Source organism: Erpetoichthys calabaricus, chromosome 4, assembly GCF_900747795.2.
Source record: "Erpetoichthys calabaricus chromosome 4, fErpCal1.3, whole genome shotgun sequence".
Taxonomy (NCBI): Eukaryota; Metazoa; Chordata; class Cladistia; order Polypteriformes; family Polypteridae; genus Erpetoichthys; species Erpetoichthys calabaricus.
In genome coordinates this window covers 129,872,284-129,896,504 of record NC_041397.2, presented here as the reverse complement: position 1 = coordinate 129,896,504, position 24,221 = coordinate 129,872,284, and the positions used below count along the sequence as shown (strand labels likewise).

General features: G+C 36.7%; 1 protein-coding gene across 2 annotated transcripts in view; it reads left to right on the top strand.

Moving 5' to 3' along the window:
- The window catches only part of si:dkey-100n23.5 (uncharacterized), a 667,944-nt gene that overhangs the window by 28,687 nt on the left and 615,036 nt on the right, over positions 1 to 24,221 (top strand). The window contains exon 3 of one of the 2 annotated variants that reach the window (XM_051926133.1): positions 3,301 to 3,355. The exons of the other annotated variant lie outside the window; for it this stretch is intronic. Coding sequence (XP_051782093.1) covers positions 3,301 to 3,355 — 55 coding nt within the window. The remainder of the gene's footprint in view (positions 1 to 3,300; positions 3,356 to 24,221) is intronic. 2 annotated transcript variants of the gene reach the window in all.

Below are 24,221 nucleotides of genomic sequence, written 5' to 3'. Positions count from 1 at the left end.
TTTCAGGTCATGGAGTGATGGTCTGACCTTCTTCTGAAGAAGAATCAGATACAGAGTACAATTTGTGATTTTTTTCAGTGATGACTAGTCACCCAGGCCCTGGTGTAACAAAGCATCTGCAAAAAAGCCATTTTCACCAGGATGGTTTACTTTAGTTATGAATGCCTAATGTTTGAATGATTTTCTTTGAACATGAGCCCCATTAGCCAAACACTTCCATGTCTGGAACATAAGTCCATAGTAATTGTTCCATACTTTTAAGGATCATCCAGGGTAATTCCGGAAAACATTAATATTCTTGTTAATCAGCAATTGTAGTAATCAGTAAAATGCTGTGCTTACCAGTGACCTTGTTTGCTAAATATTTTCCTGGAAATCTGACATGTGGCTGGCTTTAATGAAGATTTTTTTTCCCATTTCTCCTTGATGCTTTACAGGGCCATAATGATATCACAGTGCTGTAGAAGCCATGCACAGAACTTTAACACATGCGTACCGTAACATACAATACCTCAGATTTATCTCACAAGTCACTGCCTGATATGTTTTGCGCATGTGTTATGTCACTACTTCAGCTGGATTTATACCCCTACAGTATTTTCATTTGAGGTATACATTAGCTGACCATAAGGAGAATATTATGAAAACTAGGGGGTCTCCTGCTCCCTTTGCTTGCCAACCAAACCTCCATCCTGTGAGTTCTTATTATTATTTAGTTTTAATTTAAAAGCGGAATAAGAATCTGAAAATCTAACAATATCACATTAAAGTTCAATATATTCTGAAAAGAATGATACCATACATATATATGTAGGTTATAAAATAAGCCCAATATAAAGCATGACAAAAAATGTGACATAAAAAGTCACATAAAATCGTTGCACTTTTAGGCTTAGTATTTTATATATATATATATATATATATATATATATATATAGAGTAGATATATGGTTGTTCTGCATTGATTTATTGTTCATTGTATCTTCACTGCTGGATTAAGCATGTTATGCTCATCTGGGAAAGGTGTAAGGTGCCAGCTTCTGAATTGGTAGACACTATTGCCTGGCACAGGTAATGACATCATTTCTGTTACAGTGAATAGTTTAGACCATATGATAAACTATGGGTCCAGCTAGTTACCGTAGTGTCACATTCAGCCGCATTGTGAGCAAGTTGTCGTGCAAATGCTACTTTGTCTTGAAATATATGACTCATGGGTTGACCCAGGCAACCGATCCATGATGTTTGTCAAGTTCATCTTAGCATCACAGTTGAGTTGTGTAGTAATGAAATGTCACTGCTCATGGTTAATAAAGCAGTGTCATTCTTATTAGGCTCTGTGAGTTGCTATGATTGAGTCAGCCATCACCATGACGAAAAAAAAAATCCAACCGGTCCTTAAAAGCTTGTTCCTTTCATATATGACCATTTGCATTATTTTCAAGCAGTGCCAATCCATCAAACTGTTAGGCTATGAATAGGCTGTAGGTCTTGACATTTTGAGCTTTCTGTATGCAGAGAGTGAATCACATCTACTTTTGTTTCTGATCCTGAGAAGTGACAATAGGTAGGCTGAATTGAATGAAAAACAAAAGAAATCTTCAGTCCAAGTACACAGCATTGGCCCTCTTGAAATGGAACCGAAATAGTATCTATATATCATATTCATCACTTTTAGACTTTAATATGTTTGCCACATCAATGCACATTATAATAACAGCTCAGTGATATGAATTATTGTACACGTGAGTCATCATTTAGCTGGTTTGGCTGTGTTACTTGATTAAGGTTGTTGTCATTTTCCAGTTTCTGCAAAATGTTGCATACTGATGGGTCACTATTTCCCATCAGGTTTTCTTTTATAAATACTGACCTTTGTATGGAAAGCTGTGTATGCACATTTTGAGTCTCTTATGTGCAAGTAATGTACAAAACAGACATGTAGTGCAAACTGATCTTTAAGTCCTGGCTTGCAGAGCTACAGCCAACTTTCTAGCCATGCACTATAGGTCCATATTCTGTAATGTCAAGCAAACCTTATAGGAGACCAACCTCCCCTTTCTTGAGTCAGAAAACAAGTGAGATCCTATGAAATAACAGTAATTATGATGTAGTTATTACTATTTATAAGGCCTTTCTATCTGTTTGATGGAAGAAAAAGTGCACAGATAGATTGAAAACAAGAAAGTGCAAAGCATCTTCAAATATGAATCAGAGACAAAAAGATGTGCCAACTATCTCCCGTTTATCTGTGCAAATGTTTTGCACTTTTTTCTTCTGTTAACAAGATAGAAACACCTTCTAAAAAGTAATAAATCTTTCATTATTATTTCAGAGGATTTGTTGTGCATGCATCCAGTGCGCAGGTGGCAAGTGGGCTACACCCCCGGCCCCAGTTGTATGCTGACAGCTCCCTCTGATGACAAGAGCCAGATTATACTTGACAAGGAAATTAAAATCATGATGATCAACCATACTGTTTAAGTCGTTGACCCTAAGTGTCCCTTTCATTAATCTGAGTTCACTCTGGGCAGCAATAACTTGATTGAATGTTTTATTACCTTACACACAAAACCAACTGAAAAAGCACCAACATTTGTTTTTTTTCTTTTAGACTCCCCTCTGTATGAAACTACTACCCATGAAAAGTCTGACCATATTCACTGTCAGAAGTATGCGATTTTGTTGAAAGTCATAGGGAAATCACAGCTCTACAGCAAATACTGTATTATACGTGTTCCTTTTATTATCAAGCATTCATATTAATGTCACTGTTTTTGTGATAGTGGTCCTATAGAAATGCCATGTAAGAGGAGTGCAAACTTTGTCCGTGGTTGTAAGAAAATCCAACTTTGCTTCTGCTCCTTCTACTACGTTGTAATGTCCTAACTGCAGCTTTAACAGCCTTTTTTTTCAGAAATATTCTGTTTTAGATGCACAACTTTACAGTTCTTTATAGCTCTTGAGCTAACTATGAACAACTGTGAGTAGAAGTAGAGTATGCACATCCAGCACATGTTTTCTCGTTTACCTGTTCTGTCTCTGCAATACTAATAGTTACTGTTAGTTTGGAATTATTGTGAACAATTTTTCATTGCTTGTAATTTGTTTGTTTTGAAACTTTAATTGCAGATAATCAAGTAAATAGTAAATGGAACTTAAGTTTTATATATAATTATTCACCATTTGTTTTGCAAATCTGCTGTGAAATTTCAGTCTTGGTTTATTTTTATGTATTTCTTAAAATCACTTTTGTTATAATAAGCATACTTTAAACTAATTAAAAAAATCTTCCTGCAGCTTTTCCATGCTCCTTGTAATATGGCTGTTTCGAAAATATAACTCGTTGGCACAGGTAAGAGATTTTACTAGCCTTGTCCATTTTTAAGTTATAGAGAAAGGTACTATAGCGTAAATTTCTTTTAGTCATAATACTAAAAGTGTTGAAGCTTTGTTCATAACTTCAGTCTGCAGAGTCCTAAAAAATATTTTTTTAATAAAAACTCAGTGAATAAAAGTCTTTTTCAATATAAATGTTATGTATATACAGTATTAGGATAATTTTATTTAGAGAATAGTAACACATAGAAACTGCTTGTAAGAAAGTAGTTGTGGATTTTTCAATCTAACAGGAAAAACCTCCACAGAAATCAAATTGTAATTTTGGCTTTTAAAAAGTGAAAAATCCTGGTTCAATAGTCAAAATAATACAGAAGCAATGATTTAGAAGCCACATAATATAGAGTGAGACAAAAAGAAGTACCGCATTTCAAACGTTTATTCAACAAAACTGCTACAAGATAAAGTACATATCATTACGACACAAGAAAGGGTATACAAAATAGATTTTTTTCACTGTATTTTAAAAATGAATTTTTCAATTTGGTGGCCATTATTTGCGATAAACTCTTCGAGATGATTTGTGAATGCTCACATGACTCGTTCGGCCATTTCAAGGGGAATAGCATCCTTGAGGGCTTCAAGGTTTTGAGGTTGGTGTGTGTATACCTTCAACTTGAGATAGACCCAAAAGAAGAATTTGCACAGAGTGAGATCAGGCGAAAGTGAAGGCCACCTGACATTGCTACACAGGGAGATCAGCTTCCCCAGAAACATCTCCCGCAAAACTTGCATCGATCTCCTCGCTGTATGAGCTATTGCTCCATCTTGTTGAAACCAGGCATCCACCACATCCATTTCTTCCAGCTGGGGCCGCAAAAAGTTCTCTCAATGTAACGTTCTGAAGTGACAGTGACCGTTGTTCCCCCCTCTTCACAAAAGTAAGGGCCTTCAATGCCAAATTCTGTAACACTCTCACTGTGCAGGGGTCTCTGATGAAGTTCATGAGTGTTGGTTTCAGCCCAGTTACAAAAGTTTTGCTTATTTACACAACCATTCAAATGGAAATATGCCTCGTTGCTGCACTTGACAGTGGCATCTCGATGAATGGTTTTCAGAATGTTTGCGCACAACTCTCTACAGCTCTCCCAGTCTCCCTCAGTGAGTTCCTGCACTACCATCTTTTTGTATGGACGGAAATTAAGGTCTTCATGCAAAGTCCTCCTCAAAGATGTGTTGGAAATGTCTAAGGCAAAAGTATGTTTGCGCTCTGTATGTCTACGAGACTGCAAAATTCATGCCCCTACAGCTTGGATGTTTTCAGGCATTCATTCAGTCCGAGGATGGCCTGGAGATTTTCTGTTCAATGTTGTACCCCTCTGTCTAAATTTAACCACCCACTGAAGAATTGTTTTCTGATTTGGGACATTACTGTTAGGATGAATGCTTAAGTGCTTTCAGAAGGCGAGTTGTGTAGTGATGATGGATTCATTGCTTTTAAAGAACGCTTCAACAGTGAAAGCACGGTGCGCACCAGACCAAGGCATGTTGCTGTCTGAAAATTGGAAGGGATTGTCTATCAAAGGACCCTCACCCCAACCCACTTGGCTACCGCTACCTCTACCTCGCACAACAACCTTGAGAAATGTGGTGCTTCATTTTGGCTCACCCTGTATAATATGAATCAAAGAATAGAAAGCTATAATAAAGAAATGGAAAACAGTTCTTCTTAAAAGGCAGAATAAAAGAATGTCCCTTTTAAATAAAAGTATTTAGTCCTTGATTGCTAATTTACAATTCATTAAAATTAAACCTTTTTAACTTATTTAATTGCACAGGTACATGTAAAAAATGTATGAAGTGTGTATTAAAACATGATAAGGGTCTTTATACAAACATATTTTCAGAGAGCTGTTGGTTACCCTTATCTGAAATCCTTTGAGTTGTATTAAAACTTTAAAGATGCCAAATGCAACTTTTGTTAAAGTTTCTAGTTATACTATTACATTTAAAGTGAGCTTTTGAAATACAAAGTGTTTTGCTAGCCTAGTACACTATATTGACATTTGTCATCTTGCCTTTTGGAAAGAAAAAAGCTCCCATATATACAGACACATTTACAATCAGTGTTTGCATTTTCAATCAAATATCAAATGATTCTTAAAACAGTCAAATTGCTGTCATATGCTATCAAAACCTACAGTATATAGGTTTAGTGCCTGATTATGCAGAAGTTTTGAAAATCATCCTTTGTTACTTAAAATGGCATTTCTCAAAAATTATTTCAGCATAATTGAGATGGTATACATAACTAATGCTCTTAAAAAGAAACACAAGGAGGTAGATGGCACTTGGTTCATGATAAATTGGCACCTGAGACTTCTGATAAAATGTATGCTGGATGGATGAGACTGAACAGTAGATGATTTCGTTATGTACAACTGTCTGTTTGATGTATATGTAGTATTATTTGTTTGTGATCCAAAGTATCTAATATGAACCAAGAAGTAAGATTAGTGGTTTCAGATAATTCTCCTTATATATAAATGCACTTTCTGCATCTCTGCAATGTATTAAATACTGAATTAAGTTACATTTAATCATAATAATAATAATAATACATTTTATTTATATAGCTCCTTTCCCATGCTCAATGCACATTTTTGTGTACATTTCACCAGTGTGCAATCAGGACATGTTTTTTTCATCACTCACCTGATCTCCTCATTATTAAAAAATATTAAGCAGTGTCAGAAAGTGCATTAATATAAGCATTTTTATTTATGAAAAGTTAAAAAATTTATTTAGAAAGATTTTCAAGTAAATGGTAGTGTTTATTTTTTATTATTAACTTAACAGACAAGGATGGGGAGGCTGATTTTGTTCTTACTAATCATAACATTTTTTGTCTACTTTATCTTTAATCAGTTTCTCTTCTCCGTTGTTGTTTTTGTTTTTAATAAAGATTTGACCTCAAAAATAATTAAACATATATTGATATTAAACTAAAAAAAATCATACTGGAACTAGCAAATAAGACATAGGAAAAATTGATTATTGGCATTAGCCCAAAGTGGAAATTTTGGTGCCTTCCTGGTTTTTATGTGTATTTTTTTTTTTTGTGTTCTTTTTCATTCAGCTAAGGTCTGATCAGGCTTTACTTCAGACCCAGGTGCGAATTGAGGGATCAGATCTTTTGAAAAACTTCATATAAATTAAACTTCATTTGTCACATATTTATCCATGTCTGAATGTTTTCTGGTCCTATTTTAAGCATTCAACTAACTCCACCTAGTTCAACCAATTATTGTTAGTTTTGTCATTTGTTTTCTTACAGTCACAAATGGGTTGGTGATATCTGAATGTAACACAAAGGGTTCCATTTCAAACTAAAATATCATAAAAGTCCCACAAACATAATGCAATCTCCTACATCCTCTGTTTTTGTTTCTCTGTGAAAATGCAACTGATATATGAATACTGCATTGAGTTAATAATAATCATCAAGCAATGGCAGGTAGACCTGGGCTTTTATATACAGTATATGGAATATTTTAAAGGATTAATTAAGCAGTAAAATCAGAAATATACATATGTGCATTATTATTTTTATTGTCTTTTGATACTACACTTTTTGAAATTAATGTTTGTGACAGTGGATGTTTTTAATGCAATGTGTGTTTTTATAATGACTCACTGCTTTAGCAGAGCAAAGTCAAATTTTCAATGCAGCTTGCCTCATAGCATACTCATTTTGTCCAATCAGAAAATGTATAAAATATGTAATACTTGTGTAATTTGTCTCAGTTTCCAATCTACAGGTGAAGAAATTAATATATCAAGGACTTCAAACACTGAAAAATGTTTTGTTTTACATCATTATTTAAATTGTGTAAGATGGGCACAGTGATACCAGTGGTATTATTTCTTACTGTTGGACAATATGATTTAAAATTATCATACAGAACCATTTGTTAATGTTGGAGTTTAGAATCTAAGTATTTTACCTTTTAGAGTCAAATTCATTTCCCTCTAGGATCTCTCTCAGTCTGTCTGCTTTTTTTTCATTAGACTTCAATTTTCAATTTTCCTCCTGTGCATTGAAGCACAAAACGATATTAGTAAAGCCAGCCCATGCAGGCATGTGTTTTGATGAAGGTTATTTGGAACTGGTCTCTCTAGGAAAAAGTCTGTGATTCTTCTATGCTGTCTTTGTGGAGTTTGCTGGGGATATTTTAAAACTTTGTGTTTTAAAACAAATTAGAGATAATGGCAATACACTACAAAACATTGTGTGATCTGTAAATTTTCTGGGGGCTTTTATTCTAGTACACTAGTTCTGTGGCAGCATTTTGTTATTAAGCCAAGTTCCGCAAATGCCTTTTTGGATCCTATATTGCTTTCAGGAAAACAGTAAGGCAACACTGAAAAGAATAGTGCCTTTTGAGAAATACAACCTTTTCTTACTCAAAGGTGGCCAAGAGAAGGGACAAAGCCATATGTGTTTAAAAACTGAATTCCCCAGTCCAGAGAGAACATGATTTGCTTATGAGCTTCCTAATCATCCCTGTTGAAGCAGGTGGTTTGGTGCAAGACATGTCACTGGGGAAAAGAATAAGATAGATGGCAGGTGCTGTGAGATGGATGACTTAGGCTGCACAAGCCCATTAAAGCCGGCACGACTGTTTGAACTGGCACGCCCTCTGAAAGACTAACAGCTTTACCTAAGCAACATGCACACAGAGAAGCCGATTTTCATTAGCAGAGCTGACCACATTCATTTATTCAGATTTATTTTCCTTTTCATGTAACAGTGACTATACCCTTCACCCTTTGTATCCTTCTGCTTGTGATACCTCTGCCATGTCCTTCTCTATCAGATAATGCATGCTGAAACTAATGGATATTGTCAGTAATCTGGTCACTGTGGAGGTTACCTGCTCCTAAAGATTTAGCATTCTGAATTTTTGTCAGTTTGCTTCCCTTTCAAAGTAGTGATATAGCTATGCTTACTGGATTTTTTTGTATAATCCTTTTTAATATTTTCTGTAAAATATTAGTTTCTAATTACAATAAGTGGCAAAATCACTGCTTTTAAAATTGAAATTGAGAATAACATTGCTGGAAATTGTGCTACACATAAATAAATCTGATATTATATTTTGAAGACAACCCTAATTGTTACAGAATATATAATGATTATCTGCTGAAACATCATCATACAGAAAAGTAATTTACTTTATATCTTGAGTATAACTAAAATAAAATATAAACTAGTATTTCAATGCATTTTCATATTGTATAAAGATAAGCTTGTTTAATAATAGAAAATTAAAATCAACTTTTTAATTATTAATTGCTTTAAGTAATTCAGCAAAATTTGTTTCTTTCTCTGTGGAGCCATGGACATATAGGGGTCTTTTTCCCCTATGCTGTCAATTTAAAAAAAGATTTTGACACACATCTGTAGTTTAAATGAGTTTTTAAGTCATATTGCTTAAAAATCATAGATTTATTGTTGTATTTTTAAAGACCAAAAGCCTAAACTGCAGTTGGGCAAATGGATAAAATTATTTTTGAAGACAATTGTAAAATATGTAATAGGTTACCCTAATCATCATGTTATCTTACAGCAAGCATCTTTTCAGTTCAGTTTATCTTACTGTATTCTGAGTGGTGTAGTTCACACTGTATTTACTCAAGTCCGGCACAGATTCTAAAAGTATTAAACTTTATCAACACAAGTTTAAAGTAGAAAATTACCAAGGCATAGAATATGCTAAAGACTGCTAAAGATATACTAAAAGTGGTGCTGAAGGAGATCTGAAATTAGTCCTTACATTGCAGTAAAGTGTAACATACAGTAGGTGGTTAAAGCTCATCTGAAATAGCAAAAATTTTCCATACCTCACAGTGGCGTTCATATTGAACTAAACTTCCTCAGAAGTTTCTTTCTACTTCCCAAGAAATTTGTAGGATAAAGCCAGTTTGAATAACAACTGAAAAAACTAGAATGCATTTATGAATTAGCCTGTGTTAGTATAATCAAAAGCTTTCCAAATCTAACCATTAAAAGGGAAATGTTGTCTCCTTCCCCAGTTTTTTACATGAATACTCAAGATATTTAGTATTATGTTTTATTTTTTGTGTGTCTGCCATGTTTATTGTTAATGGTAATGTTAACAAGTGTAGTTGGTTGGATTACTTAATGTAGTAATTGGTGAGACTCTATATTCATTATAAAAAGAGGAGGGATTTTTAAGCCGATGAGGTCCACATGTTAGGTGTATACCCCTGTGTTAGCAAAATGGAAAGTTACTGTCATTGTAAGTTACTCTCACTCCTCAGTAAGGTGCCAAAATAACTTTTGCCTTTTCATTGGAAGTATTCTTCATTTATTATGATTATCTTACTTGAGTCTTGTTACATTTTCTCTATCTGAAATATGTCCTGTATGATGAAGTCCTTTCCCAAGGCATCGTTCAAATTTCTCATAACACCAGTGGAAAAATTGTGGTGTTAGCCAGATGAGAGAAAGACTCAGCATTTTAACAGACTAATTTCTCTTGAGCAAATCAACAGTTATAGTATATTCCATTGACTCATCTACACCCAATGTAAAATTATTCATCCAGCAAGGCTATAACTATGAATTTAATTATTTTAAATAAATCTTTTCATTTTACAAATTGATCAACAAATCCAATGCTGCAGTAACAAGAAATATTGTTACTAACAGGGCACATCCAATATATAGTGATATTTATTTATTTATTTGTTCCAGGAGTGAAAACAATAGAGTGCTAGAAGTTTGTCAGGAATACTTACAAATGATTTAGCATTTTTACTGCAGCAACTGACTGTCTATTAACATGAACAGCCTTATAAAATGGAACATTTCATCTGATGCAAAACTTTCTGCACTGTGACTCTAAATGAATTGCTACCAGATCATAATTTGTAGTGTAAATGTGCCTATTATATCTTTGTGGTGGAATGTTGGAAAAATGTTGACAAAAATGCAAGAGGTCTATAGGAACAAAGAAACCGAGACAGCTTAGCTTTCATAGTGTTTCCCAGCAATAATCTGGTACAAAATTCTAGGTTAATGCAATAGATGTTTTGAAGAGATTAATGCATGCATGTTTCAAATTGAAAACCAAAATGTGGGAAGAGTGACTAAAATAGACTAAAATAATCATACTGAAGTATTAAAAGCAAACCAAAAAATTATACAAGGAGGGTATTTCAGCAAGGGTTGATGTAGATTTAATTTTAATTATAGTTTGATGCTCTCATCAAAAAGCATCCTTTCCACTTTTATTTAATTGTAGAGGTGTTGATCTATAAATAGAACTTGTGTACACTGTGATGCTTTTTACCCTCAACTACACCTCTCCAGTAATGTAATCTATCATTGGCAATTTCAGTCTCTTGGGGATCAGCTGTGAATCAGACCCGCAATCAATTACATTTGAAGCTTCTCTTCTGTGAGATGCCACATAATGATTATATACAGTGTTCCATCAGCCGGCCACTGAGGCAAATTGCCTTGACAGAACTGGGTAATTCAATTAGTGATGACCTTCCAGTTACTGGTTGTGTGACCAAGTTACTGTTTGGTTCATTAATGTAATTTGCCAGTAACAGGAACATGGCACAAAGGAGTTTCCTATCAGATTTTAGATCAGAATTAACAAATTAGATGCTAATCCTTAAATTGCTCTAGCTTTTATTGGAGGCACTTCTGACCCTTTTGAAACCTTTTTTGTATGTAAATAATTGAAAGCTTTTCCACTCACAGTCTTTTTATATGTGAAACACTCAGTCTTTCTTTTCAGGGTTACTACCAATATCTTTGGTAGTGCTTGTGATGTTCTTTCTGAATAATAGGATACAGAGTCAAATGTAGGATACTGGGTGTTAACTTATCATAATTTAATTTGGTGTTTTTTGCCATTTTTAAAGTTTAATTATGTCAAAGTTTTTGTAAATCTGTTCAGAATCACATTAATTACAATATAACTCACAAAAGACTATTGAAATCACAAAATGCCATTTTTTTCTTCATGCTTAAAATCATTTACTGTTTCCTACTAATTTTTTCATGGTACGTTTTAGCGTGGATAACTGTTTTCTTTGAGAATCAGCAACTGCATCTGGTGAAAAAGGTCATGTGAAAAAGGGTAGAACTGTGCAAAGGTCTTGACACACCCAAAAAAATAAATAGTTGTCTTTGGCATTCGTGTTTTTTAAAATAAAGTCAAATAAACATACAAGATAACAAGAATTTCTTTAATTTTCCAGAAATGTACTGATAATCTTGTGAGATGACTAGAATAGCTCAGGTTTGGTTAACAGACCTCTAGTCTGAGTCCTCCAGGAATTTTATGTTATGTGTTAAATTCCACCAACAGTACACTTGATTCACATTAATGAAGTAATTCTTACCTGAAACAGGTGTGCTAGTGGTGTAATTTAGCCAATAAATAGATATACTGATTAGTAACCACAAATTCTGGGGTGCTTTGACAAGAGCTTTGGAAATGGATAACCTTTGACAGACATAAAATCATGGTTTTATATTAAACAAAGGTACAGACATCAAGCAATAACACACCAAAGTGGATTTTCTGGATGTGCTGAGAAAAGGTCAGGAACAGACAATAGAACCAGAATACCAGAAGGAAGTCAAAAGTAATGATTGTTGAAAGTTCAGTACACTTAAGCAAAAACTGAACTCAAAAGAGAGCGAGCAAAAAAGGTCCTTACACCATCTAGTTTACCCTAATAAAACTACAAGACATTTGCTTTGTTTTCTAAGTGAATCAAATACATGTATAAAGTCCTACCATCTTAAATGTGGATTGTGTATCAAAGATGTACAGTAACAGATGTAAGAGAGATATCTTATCATGAAACTAGTAACAGATTTTGTAGACATAAACAGCATAGTTGTGGTCATGCAAAACTAGGACAAAAAAAGTGGTGCCTGTAAAATATCAACAAGATGGCATCATAGTGACATCACTGTCATAGCTATAAAACATACTAAGGGACTTTAACAATTTATAAATCTACAGAAAGTGCTAAAGTGCATCCCAAAACTACAAGAAAAAAACTAGAAGAATATCTAGTAAAGTGCCCGCAGAGTCATCTGTCACCAAGTAATGCTTCAACAATGCAAAAAAGTCTTAAAAGAAATGGTCTTATATGACGTGTTGTAGCTTAGAAACAGTCCTTGCAGAATGTCAACAAACCAATGGGACTTTAGTATGCAAAACACCCCTGGCGGAATGTCATGTAGTAATGATTCCAATTTTAAATTTTTTGCTTCATGAAGATTTGATAAGACAAGTGGGAAGAAGTATGGCGATGTTACTCTGTAGCTTTCTGTGAAGCACAGCTTTGACTGTCATACTGGGTGTGTATTTTGGTCTGTGCTGTAGGGGATCTTGGACAAAACAATGGAATGATCACTGCTGGGAATTGTGAACAGATTTTAATTCATCAAGTTGTAACTTTGGAAAATAAATTATTTGCAAAACCTTCCATTTTTAGCACCAGTAATAATGCCAGACACCCTGCACACACAAGTAAGACCTTCTTTAGAAGGTGGAACACCAACAATATTAGATTGATCACCTCTAAGCTCTAACCTCAACTTCACTTTCCCTGCATCAGATTAATTCGACAGGGAAATGAGGAAAAAGCAGCCAAAGTCAAAAGAGTTATAACAGAACCATTAAGAAGCTTAAAAGAATTTATCATAGCACTAAGATACGGCAGATTGAGGCCATCCAAAATACTGGCTTGTTTTAAAAGTAGTAGATATTACTGTATCAAATCTTATGTTCATTTTACTGTTATATATTGTAGTGTCTTGACAAGTAAATAAACACTAGCTTTAAAAATCAGTTTTTGGAGTGATCCAAGTTTTTTGCTTAATAAGTGCACCATCTCTGAAATATATGGTTTACATTTACATTTTTCTCACCAAGTCTTAATATTAGATAAATGTAACGTTAGAAGACAAACTGTACATAACAGAATTTACATTGTCATCACTCAACAAAATAAGGCAACATTCAAAGGCCGCATGTCGAAATGGGTGTTCTTAACCCACCTTTATCAGTCACTTGAAATAATCATTTTGTATGTATGAGTTTTTGTATGTATGAGTTTGTTATTCTTTTATGTATTATTGGAGCAATTTTGGTCCTTCTTATACTTATTCAGTTAACTGAAGTTTTATCACACTCATTTATACACCGCTTTGTTGAATTGAGATCTAGATATACAGTAATCCCTCGCTACTTCGCGGTTCACTTTTCGCGGATTTTATATGTAAGCATATCTAAATACATAACGCGGATTTTTCGCTGCTTCGCGGGTTTCTGCGGACAATGGGTCTTTTTACTTGCTTCCTCAGTTGGTTTGCCCAGTTGATTTCATACAAGAGATGCTATTGGCGGATGGCTGAGAAGTTACCCAATCAGAGCACACAGTTAAGTTCCTGTGTGCTGCTGATTGGCTCAGCGACGGAGTGTTGCATTAACCAGGAAGTCTCATCTCACTCATTCATCATTAACGTGCTAATGCTTCAGGGGCCGTGTCCAAGCACCAACAGAAGATGCAAATGATTGCAGAAAAGGTAAAAGTTTGGATATGCTGAAGGAAGGGAACAGCTACACCGCTGCAGGACATCGATTCTTTTTATTTAAAAAGGAGGAAAAGCATATAAAATCTACGGCCGCAGTGTCCTTTAACCAGGGTGCAAAACGAGTTGCAAGTGGACGTGATAAGGCAGTAGTCTGGATGGAATCTGCTTTAGGAATCTTTGCAACAAGGTCGATGACGTCATGACCGCCTACAAGCTGCTACGTGTACTTCGCTGTACAGTAAGTGTAAACTTATCTACCGATTTCATTTTGCTTAGCAGTTGTCCCTGTTTTTAATAGAGTAAATGGTGGGTTGTAAACAATACAGGGAGGGTTTAAAAACGTCCAAATACATGTTAAATAATTAAATAAATATAGTGTCCCTACTTCGCAGAAATTCAGTTATCGCGGTCGGCCTTGGAACCTATCTCCCGCGATAAGTGAGGGATTACTGTACATCAATTTCTGTTAAGCTTTAGCTGTTGGACAAATGTATTCATGTTTTCTTCTAGAATACTGCAGTTTAACGAGGAGTTTATAGTGGACACAATTAGTTTAAGACATTTGGGACTTATGGCCTCAACATAAACCAAAATCTTCATCTCTCCCCAACCATGTTTGAAGGTTGGTTCTTGTAGCATTTATTGTGTTTGTTTTTCATTTTGGTCTTGTCATTCTTCATTGTTCCATACGTCTTGTGATATATTCAGTTGCAACTTTGTAAAATTATACTCTTTTTAGAGATACAACCCAATTCTCCTTATGTTAAAATTATACTTGTTCATCCTTATTTTAATGATAAATTCATCAACTGTGACCATTCAGTGTTAATTGAGAACCTGAAGATTCCTGTATGCAACTTTTTGGTTCTTGACTTTCTTGAACCATCACATTGTTGTGGTGTATCGGGTCCACAGCTCAAGTCTAAAAGACCACTTTTTAAATAAATAATCGCTGCACTCGCGGCTTAGAGAGAGGGTGTGGTTGTGTGGCCGAAGTGGTTCCCAGGGTGATTCGTGATGCGGATGGCCCTTGCTTAAGTGCACAGGTGAGGAGTCGTCCGCATCTGTAATTGGTACCGAGAGCTGCTGATTGCCGCAGCTGATCCACGTCCCTGTAATAAGTAGAAGCTCAAGGCGTCTAGGAGTGGGGAGAAAAGAAAAAAAGGAAGTGAACGGAGGTTAAGAGAAGAGAAGAAGGCGGCAGGAAGTAGGCAGGAGAAAACCGGTGTGTGAGTGAGCGAAGAAGGCAGCTGAACAGTGAGCCCTAGTGGGATGTTTGGCCAACACCTAGGGCAGTTGGTAGTGGTCACTCCTGCTGAGTGTGTAGTTAAGGAGCAGGAGTGACCGGAAGAAGGATAGCTCGCCGCGGAAGACAGCAGGAGTCAGTCAGCTCGGGAGGTGGATGCCCCAGCGTGAGCGTCGTGGTTGCTGGGGAACCCAAGTCTCAGTCTGGGGACAGCAGAACCGAAGCCAGGGATCGGGAAGCCTCCAGACCAGCAGGCAGAGCAGGTCAGCTTCAGCTAGGGTGACACCCCTGGTGCATTGCCTGGGTGGGAGAAGCAGGGGAGTCGCCAGTCACCAGAAGAAGAAAGCACTGTGCTTTGTGATTTTAAAAAGACAGCTTCCAGCCTTTGTTTTAACCTCGGGTTGTAAAAGGATTTTTTTCAATTTATTGGATTTTAACCTTCACCAGTTCACTTGTTTTATTGGATCATTTATTTAAATATGTTTGAGATGCATTGCACTATTTATTTGAACACTGTTTTGTTTACTGGTTTTAATAAAAGCACTTGGCACTTTTGCACCATCCCCTTGCTTTGTTGTGCCTCACTGCCTAGCTCATCGGTGACATTACCGATGGTGTCGGGTTCAAGATCTCCTAGAAGCTGGATGGGAGCATGGAGTAGAACCCACATCGTCACAATTGTCAGATGTTTGAGTGAATTCGCTGGGGTATGTCTTCCTGGGCAGTTAGGTAATTGTCTTAAAAATACTCAATTTATAAATTATCCTTCTTACTGTAAAATGATGGACTTCAAATATTTTGGAAATTGCTACTTAACCCTCCAAAATACATCAGCAGATTCAATTGCTTCTCTGAGATTCTTGCAAATGAAAGTTACTTTGTCTATGACATTGTATTACCACAAACCTTAATGTTCCAGACTGTACTTCAGGTCAGGTCAGGTCAGGTTGGGGAACATGCACCACACGACAAAACAGCTCTGGAGCCTGGTTGGCAACCCCCAGGCAGACACGTGGTCCAGTTCGCACCCTCCAGGAATGACCCTCTATCTGGCGAAGTTAGGTGTTATGTGGGTGTCCCCTTGGCCTGGTCCAGCCACTCGGGTCCTCAGCAGTGAGGGTCCTGTGAGCCGGATCACCCTCAGGGTAACTGACACCCCCTCACAATGCAGTGAATGTGCCTCATTTAGGACTCCATGAGCAACCGCTCAAACAACACAAAGTCAAACCAGCGGTACTCATGGGTTCTCCGAAGTGACACAGTACCAATGGAGTCCAGTCTTCGTCTCAGATCACTAGATAGCATCCATAGCAGAGAATGTCAGAGCAAGAGAGAGAGAGAGAAAAGTAAGTTGGGTAGCTTCTCAGCCATCTGCCAATAGTGTCCCTTGTATGAAATCAACTGGGCAAACCAACTGAGGAAGCATGTACCAGAGATTAAAAGACCCATTGTCCGCAGAAATCCGCGAACCAGCAAAAAATCCGCGATATATATTTAAATATGCTTACTTATAAAATCTGCGATAGAGTGAAGCCGCGAAAGTCGAAGCGCGATATAGCGAGGGATTACTGTACATTTGTAGCTCTTAGGGTGAAACTGCTTCTGAACTGAGAGGTTCATGCAGGAAATGCTCTGCAGGGGTGTGGAAATCAAATTTTTTTGTACTTGTCCACGGACAAGTAAACTTAGAAAATCCACTTGTCCGCCAGTTAAATTCACTTGCCCATAAACAAATAACAAAAGTGAAAAATAGTTTTTTTTTCTAATCTCTTTTATTGATATCAAAACTGCCTTCCATTTTAAAACTGAAAAAAGTTCTTTCAGGGAGTAGTATTTTTCCACCATGCTCTAGAACATTATATAAAAGATTCCCTTATCATTTTATCTCACTAATAAACAATGCCTTCATTATAGCTACACTAGTTCTGTTTCACATATTACAGTTACATAACAGAACACTGTCCGGATTCATTTTCTGCCATGTTCTTCAGCTTTTTTCTTGCAACATCTTCTCCCCCAAGAATCTTTACCATCTCAGACAGCATGGGTTGAATGCTGTTAGTTTCTGCTTGAGCTGAACTGCATGGTTCCTGGACTGATGGTCCTGCAGAAGTGGATGCTGATGACTTTTCAGGTTTTTTATGAGTGATGTGCCTGTTGCCAGATAACAGCCAGAATTCCACAGATGGCAGTGGGTCAAACTCTTCTAAAGGTTTGCCATCAACAACAATACGCATCTGGTTTTGAAGGTTTTCCTGAGTCAGGCGGGTTCTTGGAGAACTCTTTACTAAATTCATATTGGAGAATAATCTCTCACAAGAAGAAAAAATAATCGCGTCTAAGTGAAGATTTTTATAGATATTTTATCACATTTGGAAACCATTACAATGTTTTCTTCTTTATTTTTAACTAGCAAAATACCCGCGCTTCGCAGCGGAGAAGTAGTGTGTTAAAGAGGTTATGAAAAAAAAAGGAAACATTTTAAAAATAACGTAACATGATTGTCAATGTAATTGTGTTGTCATTGTTATGAGTGTTGCTGTGTTTTATATATATAAAATACACACACACACATATAAACATATATATACATATACATATACACATATATATATACATATCTACATATATATATATATATATATATATATACATATACACATCCACATATCAACATATATATATACACATATATACACACACACATGGTTTATGGGTGATGATTGTTTTACTCTTTTTATGTTTATTTTATTTTATTGTAGAATCAACTCCTATCTGCGCACAGCAGGGCAGCCGTGGGCGGATGCGTATGGTGTATTCACTCCATGTTATCGTGCATTGCGCTGTCAGTGGTATTTTGATAAAAGAATTTGAACAACATATAAGAAGCGTGTAAATTATTAAACAGTAAAACATTAACATTTAAGAAGTAAAGTTACATTAAGTACTACTGCAGTGCCTTCGGGTATACCTCATTTTTTGTTTGCCCATTACATGCTTAAATGTATAAATTTTTTGGTGCACCTACCCGAGAACACGCGACATATAACAGAGCGTGGGAGAAGCATGGATTTTAAACACGCGTTGAGTTCATCTGCTGGTCTCCCTCGTGGAATAACTGGTAATGTTTGACTAAAATCTACAGCGAGTAAAACGACATTACCTCCTATTTTTTTTTTTACGATCTCTGAGATCTTGCTTTTTTCGGTTCAAGGCTTCATAAGCTCTTTTATGTTGTATGGTGTACTTATCCCAAACCATCATCTTTGAATGTTGCAAGACTTTCGCCTTGTATGTAGATCGGGGTAATTACATTCATTGCATTCCTAGTCTGAATCACAATCTGATTGTATGGGTGGTTACCTGGCACTGTAGGGTTGCCACCCGTCCTTTAAAATACGGAATCGTGCCGCGTTTGAGAATGAAATTGCGCGTCCCGTTTTGAATCAATACTGGACGGGATTTATCCCGTATTTTTTGTATCATTTTTTTTTTAAAGCAGCGTCTCATGCAAATCATCCCACACGCATTTTATGAAGATGCCTCCTTTCCTAGTTTTGATTGGGTAATACTTGATGTCATCGTTAGTTTGATTGGTGTTTTTAACTGTCCAGTGAGGAGGGCGTGTCTTTTAAGTACAGTCTGCAAAGTGTTGGCACTGAGATGTGGCGTCAGCGCCATAGTTGAAGCCCCTAACGTTGCGGTCAGCAAGTCGGCTAACATCCGCCATGTGCCGTCTTTCAGTTGCGAGAAGCAGATCATAGAATGGTTGAAACTGTTGCCCCTAACGTTGCGCCACGGCGTGTGGTTCGTTTATACCTCGTGTCTTCTCATTAAACTTTTATCTCGTGAATATGTTATTGCAATCCGCAGCGGGAGCGTTTCTATAAACTTAATTTAAACTTACGTTTTACACCGTGCTTTGTTTCCCTTATGAACATGCTTGTATGCTTAACTCGCTCCGTTCTCAATTGTTTAATTAATTTTTTGCTCTTCGCTGTTTGCGGCTGTTCCTCCATTTCCCCCTACTTCGTTCTTTTATCTCGCGAATATGTTATTGCAATCCTTAACGGGAGCGTTTCAATAAACTGATTGAAAATAGTTTTGCATTTACCTTTTTAGTAAAAGGCGAGCTTTTAAGCCTGAGAAATCACCGCGTAAATGCACACGTTTAATTGGACATGTGTTAATATGTATGGTTACACAGTATTAAAAGACAGTGAACAACGTCAGTTACCTTTGTTCCCGCGTTTGATAAAAGGTGAGCTTTTAAGCCTGAGAAATCACCCCGTAAATGCACACGTTTAATTGCACATGTGTTAATATGTATGCTTACACAGTATTAAAAGACAGTCAAAAATTAACGTCATTTACCTTCGTTCCCGCGTGTGACTCGTGCTGTAAATCTCTTCCTTGTTTTTAGTTCACGTGATTACGTAGGAGGCGTGATGACGCGATACGTGACTCCGCCTCCTCCATTACAGTGTATGGACAAAAAATATGTTCCAGTTATGACCATTACGCTTTGAATTTCGAAATGAAACCTGCCTAACTTTTGTAAGTAAGCTGTAAGGAATGAGCCTGCCAAATTTCAGCCTTCCACCTACACGGGAAGTTGGAGAATTAGTGATGAGTCAGTCAGTGAGTGAGTGAGTGAGTCAGTCAGTCAGTGAGGACTTTGCCTTTTATTATTATAGATAAACTGACAGCGCAAAACCAACTTGTTTTATATGAAAAATTCTCTAATCAAAAACGATCTATAGAGAGCTCATCAAAATTGATGTTGTCACGCAATAAATTTCTTAACTCCTCAATATATCACAACCTACGCGAAATCGCAAATTTCAGGAACGATTAACTGCCTAACAAGCTTTGTTATGTGGTTAAAACATTTGCATTATAAGTAAAATGACCACATTTTTATGTAGAAACAATGAATTTTATCAATCTTCTTATGTAATACGCTACTGTGGCTGTTCGTTTGTCTGTCCAGGATTTTAAATCACCTGTAGCTCGCAAACCGTTTCACCTATTGACTTGAAATTTGGTACACATATACTACGTGACGTCTACTATCCGCTTTCGGGGTGGTGATTTGTATTACTGTTTTTATTTTTATTTTATTTTATTGTTGAATCAACTCTCTGCACCGCGCAGCAGGGCGGCCGTACAGCGCATGTGTATGGGCGCCGTTCTCATTCCCCACCACCTTCGCTAATCATTCTTGAGGCAGATTGAAGACTTAAGTGCCAGCTGAAGTGAAAAATTAAAGAAAACGTACTAAGTATTTGCAACAAAAAAATTAACTTAATCAGTTTTAACGTGAAAAGATGCCAACAAAAGAAGAGAAGCAGTGGGCTGCTAGGGTGGAGAAAAGAAGAGCTGCTCAGGAAGCAGCAAGCGCATCAACCTCTGAACAAACGAATGCTAAACAGAGACGGAGAAAGAGTATGAAAACTAGGAATGCTCAAGTCAAGTGTATTCACTGCACATTATCATGCAGTACGCTGTTACTGGTAATAAATAAAAGTTATCGTAATGAAAAATCATCAGATTACATCGTAATGTCGGCATGAAAAAAATGACCGCATCTCCAAGCGTGTAAATAGTAGGGTAAAATACTTCTGTAAGACCGTAAGAGTGCTTCCCCTTTGAAAAATCAGCCGTCATTTTGTAAACAATATTGAAGACCAATTTGAGACATGAAGAACATGCTTAAGTAGACTGTTTCCGCACGAAGTATGTACCCAAATGTTTAAAATTTAAAAGTAGTGTTAAAAATGTGCCCTGCACAGCACATATAATTCTTTTTTCTCCAGAAAATTGCACTTGTCCGCGGACAACTGAAACCAGAAAAACACACTTATCCGACGGTCAATTTACCCGTGAGGGACGAGTCGGCCGTTGGATTTCCGCACCCCTTCTCTGAAGTGTTTGCCAAATGGGAGAAGTTCAAATAGACTGTGTGCATGGCTGAGACAGCGAGTGGTGCACTGAAAGTAGCAACGCTAAAGCAGATGCGGTGTTGGAATAGTTTGGCCATTCCGTGGACCATTTTAGTGTTACAGAATGATTACAATCAGATGCCTTAAATTTATAAATAATATGCGGATATTTTCAGTGTATTTGATAAACCCGTGTCAGGGATGTGAATATAAAAATAAAACAAAACCACACAGGAACAGCAGCGCTGCTTTGACGCTGGGTGCCGGCAGTTTGCAAAATGATCCGAAAATTTGCATATTCAATGGATTGAGCTGGCGTGAGAATGTGCGTGGATTTATGCCAAGTTTAGTTTTTATACATCGCAATGTGAGTGTGGAAACGGGTGTACTGAACATTTTTGTGCGTACGCTTCATTTATACATGAGGCCACAGGACTCTAAAAACTTGGACCATCTGCATTTTTCATATATATCGGGAGTGCCCCACACACCTTTCCAGTGACCTCATAGTTCTTGTTTCTCTGTTTATATAGAGATGGTAGCTCTTCTTGATCTTCAAATAATCAACTGTACGTTATTTGTAGCACCTGATTACAATTATCTTCTTAGGTATTATGGATGTACTTACTTTTTCACATAAAGCTTTTGCATGTTGGCTAATTTTTATTTTTATTTCTTATTATTTTAATGATGACAGTGTTTATTACCTTTGCTTAGGCTTACCAAATTATTTGGACTTGTTGAAGACTAGATAATTGTACTTCTGTCTTGTTATGTAAAAATGTAGAATTAAATGAGGGTTTATTTCCCTTTAAAAATTACTGTATGGCTGTATTTAGGAATGCAAAATAGGATGCAGGCTGACTGTGAAGTGGCTAGTCTTGTGTGTTACATAATGTAGGCTTTAGGGTGTTTTATTTTTTGAAGCAGCTTCCCCCAGGTTTATCCCCCTCAAGTGCATTCTTGTGCATGGCTCCTGGTGTGTATTTTAGTCAATCTTTATGCAACATTCACTCAAGAACTGTTTGTTCAAACATCTTTCACAGACAACAAGGGTATCAGGCACCACATTTTAAAAATTAAGGTATAGCTATGATGTTTGACTAATAACAATAAAAACCTTAATTTCACTAAATTTATTCAGCATGCACAGATAAATCAACACTTCCCTCATTGTTTTATTGTGTTAAACTAATACTACCATATATATATTTATATATTATTACATACAGTACGTATAGACTGTATATGTATTAATATTATATATACAGTATATATAATGTATATATGTGTAAGTATGTAATATTAATTTAATGCTACTGTTAATGATGTAATATTTTTATCTGACAAAAAATGTTGCCTGGCTACTTTAAAATGATAATTTGTTCACAATAGTACATAGAATGAAATGTATTTATGTGGGTAGCTTATTATCTACTGTATTTGAAAAGTGAAGTTGTGTCTGATTGGGATGCAAATACCACTTTCATCCTCTTATATATAGCCATTGCACAGAAATTCAATGCAGTCTCCTTTCATTTTATCAAGTTGTTTGGGCATAAGGGAGTTAGAAGTTGGAGTACAGTAATCCCTCCTCCATCGTGGGGGTTGCGTTCCAGACCCCCCCGCGAAAGGTGAAAATCCGCGAAGTAGAAACCATATGTTTATATGGTTATTTTTATATTGTCATGCTTGGGTCACAGATTTGCACAGAAACACAGGAGGTTGTAGAGAGACAGGAACTTTATTCAAGCACTGCAAACAAACATTTGTCTCTTTTTCTAAAGTTTAAACTGTGCTCCATGACAAGACAGAGATGACAGTTCCGTCTCACAATTAAAAGAATGCAAACATATCTTCCTCTTCAAAGGAGTACGCGTCAGAGAGAGAGAGAGAGAAAATAGCAAACAGTCAAAAATCAATAGGGCTCTTTGGCTTTTAAGTATGCGAAGCACCGCCGGACAAAGTAGCTGCAAGGAAGGGAGCAAGCATTTTTCAGCATTTTTTAGAGGAGCGTCCGTATCCTGTAGGCCAGTATGCGAACAGCCCCTCTGCTCACACCCCCTCCCGTCAGGAGCAGAGAATGTCAGAGCGAGCGAGAGAGAGAGAGAGGAAAGCAAACAATCAAAAATCAATATGTGCTGTTTGATCTTTTAAGTATGCGAAGCACCATGCGGGAAGCATATCGCTTGCAAAGCAGCCACATGTAAGCCCAACAAAGAAGGGAGCAGTGTGAAGGTAATCTTTCAGCGTTTTTTGAGGAGCGGCCGTGTCCTCTAGGGGTGCGAACAGCCCCCGTGCTCACAATATATTTGAGGAGTTTTATTTAATACATAATACGCGCTGTGGTTGGGTAGCTTCTCAGCCATCTGCCAATAGCGTCCCTTGTATGAAATCAACTGGGCAAACCAACTGAGGAAGCATGTACCAGAAATTAAAAGACCCATTTTCCGCAGAAATCCGCGAACCAGCAAAAAATCCGCGATATATATTTAAATATGCTTACATATAAAATTCACGATGGAGTGAAGCCGCGAAAGTCGAAGTGCGATATAGCGAGGGATTACTGTAAACCAAATACAAATACAGTAGCACTGCAGCACCATACCTCCTGCAGCTTTACCTGACTTCTGCCTACATCCTACATGATTCTTTTGTGTTTTTCTCTGACTTGATTGTTGAGTGTTGATAGAAAATGTGTTTGTATTCTCAATTGTGTTAAACATGATCAGAATCTGTTTCTCACCAACTCTGAGTGTGGTCTTTGTCACTAGTGCGTTTACATCCCTTTTTTAACATGGTCAGGTGCTGTCGATCAAGATGCATGTAACAATGCTGGTGTAAATGGATGTACTTGGATTTTGCCTGTGTTGGGACTATTGCTATTGCTTTATTTTATCTAATGACCATGGCACGCTTTACAGGTAGTCTTACAAATCTCAGGATCATCTTTAGCTGAACATCCTACTTTCTTTATTTTCTCCAGGTTCAAGTTCATAATTTTGGTTTTCTTTTAGCACTGTATCCT